General features: G+C 44.4%; 1 protein-coding gene across 5 annotated transcripts in view; it reads right to left on the bottom strand.

Moving 5' to 3' along the window:
* Window positions 1-421: 421 nt before the first annotated feature.
* ncor1 (nuclear receptor corepressor 1) overlaps window positions 422-15,463 on the bottom strand; it is a 69,719-nt gene continuing 54,677 nt past the window's right edge. For 3 of the 5 annotated variants that reach the window (XM_080749695.1, XM_080749696.1, XM_080749699.1), the window contains 21 exons: window positions 15,336-15,421; window positions 14,980-15,148; window positions 14,761-14,886; window positions 14,592-14,675; window positions 13,842-14,092; window positions 13,074-13,389; window positions 11,287-11,514; window positions 10,849-11,055; window positions 10,270-10,419; window positions 9,279-9,473; window positions 8,527-8,668; window positions 7,634-8,190; window positions 7,381-7,497; window positions 6,909-7,057; window positions 6,089-6,318; window positions 5,835-6,014; window positions 5,150-5,292; window positions 4,884-4,937; window positions 3,836-4,039; window positions 3,428-3,598; window positions 422-2,731 (listed from right to left, as the gene is read on the bottom strand). In XM_080749695.1, coding sequence (XP_080605821.1) covers window positions 2,529-2,731; window positions 3,428-3,598; window positions 3,836-4,039; window positions 4,884-4,937; window positions 5,150-5,292; window positions 5,835-6,014; window positions 6,089-6,318; window positions 6,909-7,057; window positions 7,381-7,497; window positions 7,634-8,190; window positions 8,527-8,668; window positions 9,279-9,473; window positions 10,270-10,419; window positions 10,849-11,055; window positions 11,287-11,514; window positions 13,074-13,389; window positions 13,842-14,092; window positions 14,592-14,675; window positions 14,761-14,886; window positions 14,980-15,148; window positions 15,336-15,421 — 3,962 coding nt within the window. In that variant the 3' untranslated portion in view covers window positions 422-2,528. The remainder of the gene's footprint in view (window positions 2,732-3,427; window positions 3,599-3,835; window positions 4,040-4,883; window positions 4,938-5,149; window positions 5,293-5,834; window positions 6,015-6,088; window positions 6,319-6,908; window positions 7,058-7,380; window positions 7,498-7,633; window positions 8,191-8,526; window positions 8,669-9,278; window positions 9,474-10,269; window positions 10,420-10,848; window positions 11,056-11,286; window positions 11,515-13,073; window positions 13,390-13,841; window positions 14,093-14,591; window positions 14,676-14,760; window positions 14,887-14,979; window positions 15,149-15,335; window positions 15,422-15,463) is intronic. The other 2 variants (XM_080749698.1, XM_080749697.1) reach the window with 2 other exon arrangements.

Raw genomic sequence — 15,463 nt, 5'->3', positions numbered from 1 at the left:
AGTGCTCAGAAATTAAACACACACACACACACACACACACACACACACACACACACACACACACACACACACACACACACACACACACACACACACACACACACACACACACACATTATGCTGTAAAGAACAGATTTGGATACTTCTATGAATTCACCAGAACACTAGAAATTACATCTACTATGTTAAAAAGTAGTAGTAAACATCTGTAACACACTCACCCAGGTATTGGCACCTGCGACTAACCACCGTTACAGTATCTGATCATCCCATCCATGTCATCACTCCCAACTTCTCGCTAGTTCCAGTGCCCTGAAAGGAAAGGCATCTGTGCATGTGTGCCATGGATGTATGGTGAAACAGCCGTAACCAGAATCTAAAGCAGACCAACAATCCAACATTAAAAACACATTTTCAGAGGTGGAGAACTGATCCACTTTATTTGATTGGTCTGAACTCTTGTAATAGACTACTAAGAGACATTGTGCGATACAAACATTGCATTTCAACATCATAGGATACATGGGTTTTCAAGTCTCGATTTCAAAAAGACAAAAAAATAAAATAAAAGTCACCACTGTGTGTTTGATAGAGAGCTGAAAAGGTGCTCCAATTCTTTTTCGGCTTCATTTCTGTTTTTAGATTCAAGTTTGTAAACTTTTTTGTCACTGCCATTGTAAACACATAACATCCCATAGAAACAGGATGAATAACATTGATGTTGAAAAATCTTAACATGAGCTATGACCAAACTATTCATAATAAAAACGGAAAGGAAATATCAAGTTTTGATTTTTGTTATTTAAGAAACCAAAAACATGGTATGGGGTCACAAGAGCTCAAAGGGACTTGCAAAGAAACATTACTCATTTTAAATTTTGACCTAGTATATTTCCAAAGTGTCATGCCTGCTGATAAAAAAATGGTTGCTATCAATCCAGGATATAATAAAAGCAGAAGATGTCAGAGGTCATAATCTCGAATAAGCTGTGACAGCGAGCTCCAAAACATTGAATTGTACCATACACAAAAAATTCAGACTGTGATGCAAGAGTCATGAAGAAATTATGTACCAGTTACAAGAGAAGACGGGAACTCAAAAAATGTCAAGATTTCCATGAGTGGCGGGAAAGGTTAAAGCACACCTCAATATACTCCTGTGCTGGAGACTGAATAAGTTACACAACAGATAGTATGCTTTTGTTGTCAAAAGCTAAAAAGCAAAAAAGCAAAAAGTGCAACAATGGTGCAGACCATTCTTTATGTTTGGTTAGTTTAGTCTTTTTGTCTAACGGAAAGACAAATTACACTGAGTTCAGATTTCTGTAAGGACAGTATAAAAAGGGACTACAGAAAACAAACAAATACAAACATCAACGTATATCTCTGAGAAAATTAGTTAAAGCTGCCTTCTTTCTCAAGCCACAAGGCATGGGAAAATCTCTCTCAAGAAAAAAAAAAAAAAGTTCCTGACATACTTTTTAGTTACCATGATGACAATGCAGAGCACATCGTTCCGTGCATGTTGGAAACCACAGAGACAGCTAATAGGTGAGATTGTGCTATACCTTAACACCATGGTCATCTTTATTGAAAAGGAAAGAAAATGGCTCAATTTTCATAATTCAGATCAACATGGGGCCCAGAAGTAGTCATAAGAACATCATCTTCGGCAAAATTAAGCTTATAACAGACTTTTCACCTATCTGCTCCGACACCAGTGTTCTCAACTTGTTCCAAAGATTTATTTTCTGTCTAGAATGGGGGTGACACAACCATCCTCTACGATATTGTTACAATCCATGCATCGTCTCTGCAACTGCAGAGACAGGCATCAAATGACAATGTTACATGAAATGTTAGCTTGTGTGTTTGTTTCATTCACTAATTTCCACAATGTTCAGGCTCTGGTGGTGCTTGGTGGATGGCGGGTTTACAATGCTGTGCTCCACTCACCGTCAAGTAGGGTCTCTCTTAGCTTCAGTATAGTAAAAGATGGGGGGTGTTCAGAGATGGAAAGGAAGGGACTAACTGTGATATTAAAGTTTTATACCCCTCCTCTTCCATTTTAAAGTGGATCAATTTAAAAGCAACATTACAATAAGAAGTAATCAAGTTAAGAAAACACTGCAAAAAGTTACTCTATTTACATACAATGATTTTCTTAGACAATGGTTTTCTTTACAGAAGTCAAACAAAATTCTGAAATTGTCTCTTATGTCATTTGCCTTTTTACATAAAAGTTCTTCATCTTTATTACAGCTCTCATGTACTCTATTTACCCCTCCCACAACAAGCAGGGTCAAAGGAAGTCCGTTCTGGAGGGCCCAGCCTGTCACACAAGTTGCAGCTTTTCTTCCAGCAAATCAGCCAGGGGGCGCCATAGCACCAACAAATGGGACCCCACCCCCTTCCCCCTTGGATCCTACACTCACCAGCAAGTGAGGTTAATTTCTAGGGAAATGGGAGGGGTGCACAACAGCGTTAATGTAGGCTTCTTCTCTGGTATGGGACTCTTGCGACAGAGCTCAGTCATCGCTGTCTGAAAGTGTCTCGTACTGCTCCGACAGGAGAGGCTCCCTCTCCCAGACACGCTGCTGTGCCACCGGAGCCCCCGCTGGAGGTTGCTGCTGCTGCTGCTGGCTCTGAATGGTGGGCGATGCCATGGAGGTGGGCGGGGTGCTGCTCAGCATGCGCATGGTCAGAGGATTGTAGGGGAACTGCATGGAGCCTGGGACGAAGCAAGTTATTATTATTAATAATAATGATTATTTATTATTGCATATACGCATGCATTCAAGAGCAACACAGGGTGCACTCAATACACGGCATAGCCTAGTGAGCTTCTTCCAGACAACTGATGGACTGGTGTTATGAAATGAGGCCACTGTGAGGTCTACTTGTCCTAGTTAACCAACCTGTGTCGATTATTTCTGTGCATTTCTGTTATTCTCTGAAGACTTCAGACCTCAGCAAAGCTTAAAGAATACATTTTTTTATTCAGATTTATATTTTGTTATATATTTTGTAATCTACTATTTAACAAACTGGCCAACAAACAAAGTTCAAGTTCTTTATTGTTATATGCTCATACAGCATGTAATGCTACACTCAACCTCTCCTCAAACAGTGTCCATTTGTCTGTTCTCACATGAGTGAGTAGTCAGCATACTTGAGTAGTCAGCAACTTCATAAAGTATGCGCAATCACAAAATCTGGGAGACATGCAGATATCCATGCGTAACTGAGCTGGTGACATAATTTATGTCATGATGACCCTACTGGAGTTTCGCAGATCAACAAATGCGTAAAGTGTAATCTGGCCTAGAGTGTAGCTTACAGTGATTTATACCATCATGAACATGAGCAGGTACTGTTTGGTAGCATATACAGTGTGACACTGTTGCAGTTTAAGTGCACAAGTTACCTGTGGACGAGGGCCGGTCCTCCCAGGCCCATGGTTGGGCCTGTCTGTGGTAATCTCCCTCAGAGTGGACAGACGACACTGACGAGGGCCGCTCACTGCTCCCATATGCCTGACCCAGGTTAGGCGACTTGGATTTCCGGCTGTTGGCTTTGCTCTGAAGTTTCTGCTTGCCTGTATTCCCAACAGACAGAATCCAGGACTGTGAGCAATACATGTTGAATATGTGACCGAGCTGAACACATAAGAGGATCTCCTGAGACTGTGTGTGTGTGTGTGTGTGTGTGTGTGTGTGTGTGTGTGTGTGTGTGTGTGAGAGAGAGAGAGAGAGAGAGATTTTTACCTTTGATTAATTGAATATTTATTGACAACATTTTTAAATTGAAGCAGTACAACGAGTTAAAACCTCACCTATATTAGGCGATGGGTTGGCCTCCTGACGTGCCTCGTTTCCTGTACAGGATGCGTTGTTATTGCCAGGCTGAGAGCCTGCTCCTCCCTGGTGCTCATCCTGCCTCTCCTCCAGGTTGCCCATCAGAGCCTTGCGGATGATGTCCTCCAGGCCCAGGTTACTGGCTGGGTCACCGAAGGAGTGATTCCTGGGATTAATGCTGTCTGCAGATCACACAACAAAACAAACAGGAACATGAGATAGAACACACAAGGGGACGGAGGTTCTCAAGTGGTTCTCAACCAGTGGTACGGGGACCACCAGTGTAGCCTGACTGCAAGCGTCAGACTCTATCACACACTTCGTTTTGGGATTGAGTCTGAGCCTGGGGACGGAGATTCTACTTCAGCGGGGGCGGGGTAAAGCCTATTGACGTCACACACACATACACACACGCTTAGAGCCCGCGACGGCGACGTGGCGTGACATTGCAAAAATACGTTATTTCTCATAACATATTATATGACTGCATGTTTACGTGGGCTCACGTGGGCAGAAGAGCACCAATCAGAGTCCACTACGGACTCTCACGTGGGCAGAACAGCTCCGAAGGGAGGGGGCTGGGACCGGACCAGCCTACCACGTGCCTCAAGTCTACAGCCCTGATTGGCCCATTCAATTCACCCGCTCTTTAGGCGAGCTTGAAATAAAATAAAATATCTCCGGGTTCAGTCCACACTACACACCACCCACCAACAGGGGGTGGTGATGTGCGGACTGATTTATCAGGCTACCACCAGTGGTCCTTGAGGGGGTTCCAAGTGGTCCCTCGCTAAATGATGGAGAGTTGGTAACCAAATGGATCCTTATAGATTTTTAACTCTTGAGAGTGTAAAGTGAAACCGAATGGACCCATAAGGGTCCATTTGGTTTCACTTTGGTGTTATTTTGATTGGGAAGCACTTTGGGTAAACTTCTGTTATTTTAAAATGTGCTTTACAAATAAAGGTGACTTGAATGGACTCAGGTTAACTGTGCATGATGGGTTAACTGTACATGACTGCTTACTTGAACTGGTAACAGCAGGCAAGTTGAAGATCTCTGTGCCTGGCTGTGCATTTCCTGAAAGACATAATAATCATCACAAAATAAAGCAGAGAATTGGAGAGTGGGTGCAATTGCCGCAAAGCAACCATATCCCTGTAAAAAATGAAGAATAAAAAAAGAACGGTGGGAAAAATGCCAGGGTTACTGTGCTCCTCTTACATGCAAACATGACATCAAATGATGCGTGCGGGTTAGTTGAAAAGAAAAGAAAGAAGAGACCCACTTACCAACATCAGAATCACCAACACCAGAAGAGTTCAACTTACGAAAGATCTCCTGCTTCTTGTGTTTCACCATTTGGGAGGTGCTCTCCAGCTTGGTGAAGAAGGAGGGCAGGTAGCTGATGTTCCCTGGGGAGCGCGAATCACCCCTGATAGGTATGGAAAAGGTGGAGAGAGTTAAAGAGTCTGCACATGATACATGTCTGTACCACATTTTGTACATGTAGGTGAAATGGTAAAGTAGGGCTTCAACTTTGAAATTGAGACCCATAAAAGATGTCAATGTTCACGACTTGTGCAAAGTTGCACCACTTTTTGAACATGTTTAGGCTTTCCAAAAAGTTGTTTAAATAATTATAATAATTCCTTGCATTTCAACAGGGCTTTGCACTAGCCCAGTGCTCAGTCCCTAATAATTGAATTCCTTGTATTTCAATAGGGCTTCTCCTCTTTGGTCCAGTGCTTGGGCCCCAATAAACTTTAATTGTATGGCACCTTTATAAAACAGGGTTTACAAAGTGCTTTACAAAATAAAAGAATACGCAAAAAGAAAACATAAAACAGAAGATGTTACAGGTAATGACAAAAACAGATCTTTGAATGCATCATAACCCGACTACTTTCTAAAAGGAATACAAAGGAGATATTTAAGTCGAGCAACATGAAAATCAATACTGTGCAGCTCCTTTACCTGATCTCAGGGTTTTCCGCCTCTCTCCTCTGGGATGGCGGTCCACCGGCCTCCTGTTTATCCATACCCTGGTAACTCTGGGGAGGGGAGATGGGCTCATAGCTCTCCATTGGCCTCCCTCCACGCTCTGGAGACTTTCCTGGCCTGTAATTGTGGAGAACAGATATATGGGGACACAGACTAAAAAATGTTATATGAGTGAGATAAAGGACTTATTGGATTTATTTCTGCAGGCCACTGGCATGTTAACATACCTGGCCCTGGACTTATCAGGGATGTTCTCTGGTGATACCCTGCTAGAGGGTCTCTGATGGAGTGGAGCCTGGGCCTGATTCTCTGGGCTGTAACGGCTGGGAAACTTGGCCCGGCCTGCTGTGGACACAGGGGCCATCACGTTCTGGAATGTGTTACTAGTAGAGGAGGACGAGGAGCTGGAGACCATTGGAGGGTCCTGATTCCTGGCAAAGTCCTGGGTTATGATGTGCTGTGTGACAGATACAGGTGGACAGAAAAAGTAACAAGAAACAATTTAGCAAACATGGTGAGTGATTTCAGATTCTAAAACGTCTAGTTCCATTCCTTGATTCTGATTGGCTGGTTTCCCTTTAATTGCCGTGGTATCTGAGACTATAACCCCCACCTTGAATCAGTTTATATCAAAGCCAGGTGCGTCATTTCTTTCCACAGTGCTGTGAGGCTGAACTAGAGAAGGGAAAGTTTGATTCTAAGCACCGCCCGCATGCATAGGACGGTGACTGAATGTCTCCGGGCGGGGCTTGTAAAGGCAACAAGCGCCCTCTATTCTCCAGGCACTACTCGGCTGTTTAGTTTAGGTTGCTATGCTAGCGGTTTTGATGTGATGTTCACCCACATATAGCAGCTAAATCTGGATGAAAATAAACATGTGTATGGATCAAATATGGTTCTTAACATGAGACTGATGAACACTTAAGTGTTGTTTCCCTATTTTTTGGCAAAAAGAAAGACGTGACTAAATAATACTAAAATACCCGGTAACCACTCGCCTTCAATATACAACCACGTTACGCTGCCTTGTGTGCAAGTTACACTTACCGAGATGTGGTCTGCTAAGGTCATGACCCGGTGGGTCTTGGGAACCTGTGAGTAGCCGTCCTGCTGGGAGGAGGAGGGGGGCTGCTGGGGCATGGGTTGCGGTGGCTCTCCTGGCGGTCGGTAGCGGCTCATGTCAAAGGGACGCATGCCTGGAGGGTAAAGACCAAAGACAGTTTCAGGCAGGTGAAGGCATCCTGGTGGCACAGGGGTAAAGTTCCTGCTCACCACACTGTGGACTTGGTTTCGGGTGCACCAATTAACGCAATTGTCCATGCCGGCCGAGGAGGGTGTTTTCTGTCACTGCACTAGCAACTCGTACAGGTTGTACAGACTCTTCAGCAGGGAGCAGAACTGGGAGAGATAGCATGTTCCTCTGCAAATGTTATGCCCCTCCCCCTATTAATTGACTGAAAAGTCCAGCAGGAGGTTAATTAAACTATAGCAGTAACTTGGCAGGGCTTAGTGTTCTTACTTGCTGCCTGCTGTTGTCTATCTTCTGGTTTGTCCTGTTGTGGTTGCACTGGAGAACTGGCAGGGCTGATGACCTCAATTGCTCCTCCACTGGGGTTCTCATACCGATTCGATGACACTGCAGGACACAGATTGAAACGCAAGTTACCAACAATGCTCAGACAAGATGAAAGGAAACAACTAGATTAGCTTATAAAACAGTCCCAAGGTCTACTGTATGTACTGATGATGCAAACCAAGCTATTGCAACTTACGACTGCTAGAAGAGTCAGAACTCTGGGAGCCTCTCTCTCGGGAGTCTTTGTCTGAGGCAATTTGCCGTGTGATGATGACATCGATGAAGTTAGCAGCCGTTATGGTGGTCTTTCCGCGCGTGCGAAGCTCCTCTTCGATCCGCGACTTGGTTTGGGGGACCTTGTCCTTGGCCCCCATGCCAGGACCCTCTGCATATGACGGGTGCGGCTTCCCCCCTGGCAGAGACATGGCACTGTAGGGGGACTGCATGGAGCGCCTGTCTACCTCCTGCTGCTGCTGTTGCTGCTGCTGCTGCTGCTGCTGTTGTTGTTGTTGTTGTTGTTGTTGTTGTTGTTGTTGTTGATGTTGCTGCTGCTGTTGTTGCTGCTCAGCTGCTCGCCGAGCCTGGGATGAGGACGATGATGAGGACACGTCATCCTCACGATCGTGTTTGCCCTCCTTCACCTTAGACACGTCCATCTGTGGGGCAGAGGCTGCAGCGTCTACCAAGGCAGCCAGGGCGTCAGCTGCGGTGCTGTAGCGAGAATTGCCCTGGGATGCCGACGATGAAGGTGGCCTTGAGAGAGAGAGAGAATAAAAAATAAAAAAAAAAGTGAAGTGAGCTGCGCCTTTTAGGAGTTTATTTCATTAAGTGTGTGTTAAGCGGTTAGCACCGCTCAAAAACAGGTTCAAGAGAAATTGGTGGTGTCAGGCATGTTCCTTTGTTTGGATGCCGTGAAGCATTCCAAGAAATATGTGGAATTAGTGAATGGCAGGTGATTTGTCTGCATAAAACATCTGCAGACTACAATGTGGGAGAATGAAGTATAAAGGTACATAAACTCAAATAAATAAATTCCCCAAAATGTATAGTTAAGACCTCTTTCAACGGTTAGAGTATGTTTAGACTTACATGAGAGCAGTGATGACACTCTTGCTATTAGTGCCTTGGAAGATACTGGGACGCTGCTGCACCACCCCTTCCTGTGACCTCACAGAGGGGGAGGGGGAACGTAGATACCCTCGGCTCCCTGGCCTGCCTGGCTGCTCTGGACCTGAATGACAATCAGTGTTGACTTCAGCAAGAATCAAAGACATGTATAACATATCACATTTGGAAAACGGTCCAATATTTCATTACTATAATATATTACTATAATATAATAGAATCAGTATACACAATTAGTAGTGTTAATTGCCTCAACATAACAACAGATTACAATCAGAACCGTCACAGCTTGACCGTATCCGTCCGTCCGGACGGGTAACACCTGACACTGTGGTTCCCCTGACACATCACTGTGACATCAAAGGTGACATCATAGTGATGTCAGATACTCAGAGCAGGGATCTCCATATATGGGCATAAACAGGTGACATGTCAGATACCCAGAGCAGTGATCTCCATATATGGGTATAAAAGGGATTCTGTTAGGGATCTTCATATATGGGCATAAAAGGGATTGTATCCCAGATGATGCCCTGTTAGGAAAACCACACTAACAGAATCCATATATGGCCAAGACAGATGGCGCGACCTCGCCCTTGTGCGTCTTACTGGTATTACAGTACGTTTCATTTCAAATACCTGTTTGTAAGCATGAATTTCATTATTCTCATTATGAAAATAATGCCCCAAGTATCATTAGCATGACGCAAGCTCACCTCCACGCATGTATTCATTTGTAGCAGCCGCCACTGCACGCTCCCGTTCTCTCTCTCTATGCTCACGTTCCCTCTCTCTGTGTTGATGTTCCCGCTCTCTCTCCCTTTCCCTGTCCTTCTCCCGCTGCTCACGCTCCCTCTCTCGTTCACGCTCAGCATTGGCAGCAGCAGTGGCTGCCATGTGGGCTTGGTGGCCTGTCAACACAAAGACACACACACACACACACACACACACACACACACACACACACACACACACACACACACACACACACACACACACACACACACACACACACACACACACACACACACACACACACACACACACACACACACACACACAGAGAAGGGGTTCACTTCACATGCGCTCCAAACTTGGGATCCTCAGCAGGGGGTGGGAGGGTGGGCTTTCAGACAGCTTTAAATACAGTGTCATAGTGACTTACTGACCAAGTCTGAAACTTGTCTCTCACCGTGATGCCGAACACCAGCTTCTTGGTGAAATTACAGAGCAAATTACAAATAATATTACAACATTATGTTACCATTTCAGAGGCATTTCATCAGTGCAAAAAACAGGGTTCTACAGTTTAACCATGCTGCAAAAAGAATAACTATGCTGAATGAAGAAGCATGTGTAGCTTTAAATTCAAAGTTAAGTTTAGCTGATTCCTTTAGTATCACTCATCATGCTCCTGAATTTCTTATCTGTGTGCTCCCAAGATTTCTCAGTTTAGGAGCACATGTGCTCCTTAGGAAAAAAACAAAAACAAAAGGTTATAGTAGAGGACTGTCAGTGGCCATTTTGTGAGAGATCTTCTCCCGACGTTTGTTGATTGAGGCATCATTCAAATGGCATTTGAATGCTTGTGGACAGGCAGCACCAACTCTCACTCAGACCTCAGGGTAGTGCAGGGCAGCGTGCTTAAGAGGGTTGGTCAGGGAAGGGAAAGGGAACAGTAGGGAGGGGGAAGGGAGGGGTCCTCACCTGGAGATATGGAAGCTGGGTTGAAAGCCCTAGGAGGGAAAGGGTTCTGAGCTCCAGGGAGGTAGGCGATGCGTTCCAAAGTGGGATTAATTGTTCCCCCAGGGTGAGGCAACAGGATAGTTGGAGGCATCTGGGCTAGATCAATTATCCCTTTTACAGACAGAAGCAAAGGGCCAACGGTGAACAACAAGAACCAATCCATCAATTTATGAACACCGTATAGATAACCCATCACCATGATCTGTTAGTGCTCCCAATTACAGATTTGTGAGTAAGGAACGAGGGCTGCAAAGACAGTGGAATAGCGGTCACCTTCTACGAGGCGACCAACTCAGCAACTATAAGTTTGTGTGACCAAACCCAATCGATTAATTGAGTCTTAGCCGAATCAGTTGCAGCCCCCCGAAAATATCAAACAAATCAACAAATTTGTCAGGGTCATTTGCTTCTGAGCGTCTGGAAAAGGTAGCCACTACTTTAAAAGCACACACGTCTGAATACTACAGCCCCTCCTGCTCAATGGCCTCTCTCCTGTCTGCAGCAGCAGGTCAGGGAGGTTCAGCAGGCAGAGAACCGTACCTCGAGCTCCACCTGGGTAAGAGATAGCGATGGGCTGTTGTTCCCGTGGCGACATGCCCCTGGCCAGGTCAGGCCTGGGGATGACTTGCATCTGCTGGGAGGTGATGTAATCATTGAGGATGGTCTGCCGTGTGTTCTCCATGGTATGCAGCTGGTAGGTGTTGTGGTAGCCTGTTGGAGACGGCTGCCTGAGGAACATGTAAGCCGCTGTAGAGGACGGAAAAGGGCAAAAGAAAACAAGGCCCCACACCAAGAACATGAACAAAAGGTTCACACTGATCGCTACTGCTGACGTCAATTGCGGCAGAAACAACACAGTGCCTATGGATTAGTTGGGCTGATCTGCCCTCGTTTCATTTACTGAGGATCTGGCCTATTTTTGTTTTGCTGGTAGATGTGTGTGTCAGTAGAGACTGAGTGTAAAGTTGTGTGCAGTACCAGGATCCAGGACTCTGTGGAAGGCCAGAGCAGGGTCCAGGTGCGGGGGCAAATGAGCTCTGTATACTTCTCCAGGGCCAACAGAGCGATGGTGGGGGTCGAAGGGGCTATGAGAGGCCATGGGGTCAACCCCTGACACTGGGGACTTGGCCGGGACATTGTCCCTCTGAGTTGGAGTCATGGCATTCTTCCTATCATGTGGAGAAGGCTTCCCAGAGCTGATGCCTCCTTCAAAGAGATGAACACATAGTACAAATGGTATCACCACATTGCATGAAACATTCAGGTCCAACTCTGTGCACCCAAAGCAATTGCTTATATAAATAAATGACCTGATCCATCAAGCTAGGTGTTTCTATTTTTAAATTAGTTATTTACAGTTTACAGTTTAGGCATTTAGCAGACGCTTTTAATCCAAAGCGACTTACAATAAGCAGATACAACATCACAATAATAAACAAGATAATAGGTCAGTACATTAACAGCAATATAACAATGTAAATGGATATCTATCTAGAGAAAACACAATATAATCAAAGTTCTAAAGAAACCTAAAAAACAAAAACAAATGCTGACTAGCTTCATGTATGGTCATTGATTTTACTGTAGTGCTAAGAGTTAAGAGCTAAGAGTTTACATATTTATAATTGACTGTTGCATGTTATGTTACAACTATGCAGGATAATTGTATTTGAAAATGTAATTTTATGCGATCATTACATTATAGATCTTTACAGACAACTACATGCCTCCCCAATACACATGGACAGTGTAGTTTTATCGAAGAGTGTAAAACATGTCTGGAGGTTCATGTTATCTTCCCCAGTTTCCCTTCGTGTTGAACTAGGCTCACAAATGGTTCGAAAATACAGAGGGGGGGAACAGTTTCTTAACCACTTAAGATAGCCAATCTACAAGCTCAAAACCTGTTGTGGGATGGACATGATTGGCTGCCAAAGCAGTAGGCATAGGTTTCTTTGCAGCTGTTCTCACTGGCGTTCTAGCAACTACCTTATATGAAATCCTGATTCTAATTTTGCAAGACCAACCACTAGGTGTCACTAGTGCAGGGAGAAGGACAATTCCCTGCTGGCTTCCCACCTGCAAATACCACCAACTATTATTGTTGGAGTGCCTCACCACTGCTCACCATGCAGGAGGCACGGCCACTCCTGGGCCTCACTGACGTGGTGGGCCAGTGTTCCACTATGCTGCCCCAACCAGGGGTCATCGCCATGCTGGCTTGTGGTTAAATTCTTGCCACGGACATCAAAATGAGTGGACAATAATATTACCAGAAACACACAAAAGAGCTAGCCCTGAATGACCATAACAGGTCTGTTACTCTGAGAGTTTACAAATGGAACCAAATGGATCTGCATTTGTACACTCTCAGAGTTATGGGGTCCTTGAAAATAAAACATTTGAGAACCACTAGTACTAGTGGACTCCTAATATGCCTAGTGTCATAGTAAGTAAGTGTCATATATTCTGAAGAAAACCTGGAGACTTCGGTAATTGGGTCTTAAGATCAAAATAAGAACATTATGTGTGTAAAAAAGAAAGATTTGCTATGGACAAGACCAAGTCTTTGCCACTGACATTTTGATCACATATTGATGACCCCTGGCCCCGACGTCCTTTGGGTCCACCTCCAACTTATAAATATGAAATGATTTGACCAAGTTAAAACTTTGAAGCTCAATATCTCTGAAGAATACTGAATGGAGAAGGAACTCAAAGGGCACTGATGTGTGTGTTGTATGATGGTGGTATATGAATTATACCCTCTGGAGCCCGTCCCAGCATGGGCGATCCTCTGTTTGTGGAATAGTTGACAGGGGTCCTGCGAGCGTTGGCGTCCTCATACATGCCCGGGCTGAGCTGTGACCTGGCATTCTCCTGGTGTGTAGAGCGCAGTACAGAAGCGGTGGAATTGAGCACGGAGGTTTGGCGCTGGGCACGTTCTGCCGCTGCCTTGCTCTCCTCGTACTTGGCTCTTTCCATAGCCTCTAGCTGGGGCATAGTGTGGGGCAGCTTACTGGGACTGGTTATCAAAGACTTGACGTTGTGCTTCAAAGCAGGCTGGTTCAGAGGATGCATCTGAGGAACAGAGTTGAAGTACACCTTTGAGGCACGTTTACCTTACTTGAGTATGTCAATTTGTCAATAATTTATATACGTCTACTCTACTACCTATCTCAGAGGCAAATATTGTATTTTTACTCCACTATAATTATTTGAAAAGTTACTTTGCAGAGTTTGATTAGTATTACAACATACAGTACATTAACCTTAAGCCTCATGTTATACTTGTCTATGCAAAAATCTATCAATCTACAAGTACACAAAGGGATGCACTGTGAGCGTGTAGATCTGTCATATTTAAAAGATTTAGAAAATATTCTGAAAGAATTCTGCAAAATAATTGAGAATTTTTATTTTTGGTACCAATGCCAATACCTGGAATACAGGACTTTCACTTTTAACAGAATATTTCTAAATTGTGGTATTGCTATTTTTCTTATTAAGTAAAAAGTCATAGTAATTCTTACCTGAGACATAGAACCCTCCATAACCCTACGGTCAGACATGTCTGGTGTTTTGCGGTTGTCCTGGCTGGATTGTTCTTGTCGTGGGATTTCGTGAATGGAGCGGCCCATCTCTTTGATTGTGTTCACTCCTTCATATGGCTTACCCTTGCCAATACCCCCTTCAAACGAACGAATGGGTGGGCTCTCCCGCTTGATCTGTTTCCCATATTTTAAGCTATCCTCATAGGCTTCTGCAGAAGTCCTCGGTGTCCCTGTAGAAAAACCCAGAATGTAGAATGTATGCTATTCTTTCCTTCTCATGGCTATGGACAAAAAGGATATTGTGATATTTTCCCTGTACTGCATGTTGTGATTATGATATGAATCATGATATCGGCTGCACACACCAAACAGTCATTTTTTATATATTAAAACAAAATTAAGATACCAAAAATATTGTTAAAGCTGCAATCCAGGACTTATTTTTATGAATAGAATGCAATTTGTCCCTGACCCTGATGTTGGGTAGGACACCAACTAGTTGACAATGTCAATATGGTTATTTGAAGCAGATGGCACACCAGATTGGACAATAGATATAGATATGTATTGCTGTTCCGACATCATTACAATGACCTCTCTCTGTCGGGAGAGGGAGACTGACGAAACTTAAGGACTGTAGCTTTACATCATTATTAATTGTATAAATTAATATCCCAACATTATAAATATAATATGTGCAGCCCTATTGAACTTTAGAAATGTAGGCACCTTGCATGATGGATCCGGACATCAGCGGCCTCTCCTTAGAATCTCCATGAACACCTTCTCTAGGCAAGGCTCTGCTAATCAAGCCTGTGAAAAAGAGCAATACCGTCACCCAACTTTAAAAGAATGCACAGAGCAATGCATATATAAGGCCACAATCAACAAAACATACCCTCGAATGGCGCACCCTCCCTGCCAGGATGTCCCCTAGCCATGGGTCCTTCCACCATGTCATAGGTGCGTTTCAGTTCATGGCCTGTTCTGGGACTGCGGGTGGCTTCCCTGGGATTTTTGATAGCTTTTGGAGAAATATAATGAATGAACATTAATGTTCCCTGTTCATGGACTGGCTAAAGATGTGTTAATATTTGAATAATCACACAGAATCTACCGTCATAGGAGAGGATGTGGCCACTCTTTCCCTCGTAGATGACATGACCCTTGGCCAGCTGCTCTCCCCTGGCCTTGTCTGGGTTGCTCAGGTCCTCTGTGGGCCTCTGTGGGATTGTGCCCTTGAGGAGGTCAGCAGCAATGCTGGACTGAGGAAGGGCTGGCGTGCCCTGTTACAGCAAGTGCAAGAGGTGTGAGAAACGGCAGACAAACCAAAAACATGACATCCATACACATGACCAATCCAGCCAGTGGTAGCCAGATGCATTTTCAGTCATGCATATATTTGACTACAGATGAGTTTTGCATGTCTGCAAAACACATCCACACAAAAGACACTCAAAATATATTCATTACCTGAGTGATTGATCCTCTGAAAGCTAGACCCTCACCCATCTTGGCAGGGTTGCCTCTCCCATCCTGCATGGATGGCAATGGGCCTCCTGGTGAGAGAAAGCGCAAGACCTGAGAAGATTGGTTTGTGT

This window comes from Nannobrachium achirus (genome assembly GCF_963921795.1).
Source record: "Nannobrachium achirus genome assembly, chromosome: 19".
In the NCBI taxonomy this organism is placed as follows: Eukaryota; Metazoa; Chordata; class Actinopteri; order Myctophiformes; family Myctophidae; genus Nannobrachium; species Nannobrachium achirus.
Note: the sequence above shows the minus strand (reverse complement) of the source record. Positions and strands in the feature narration are given on the sequence as shown.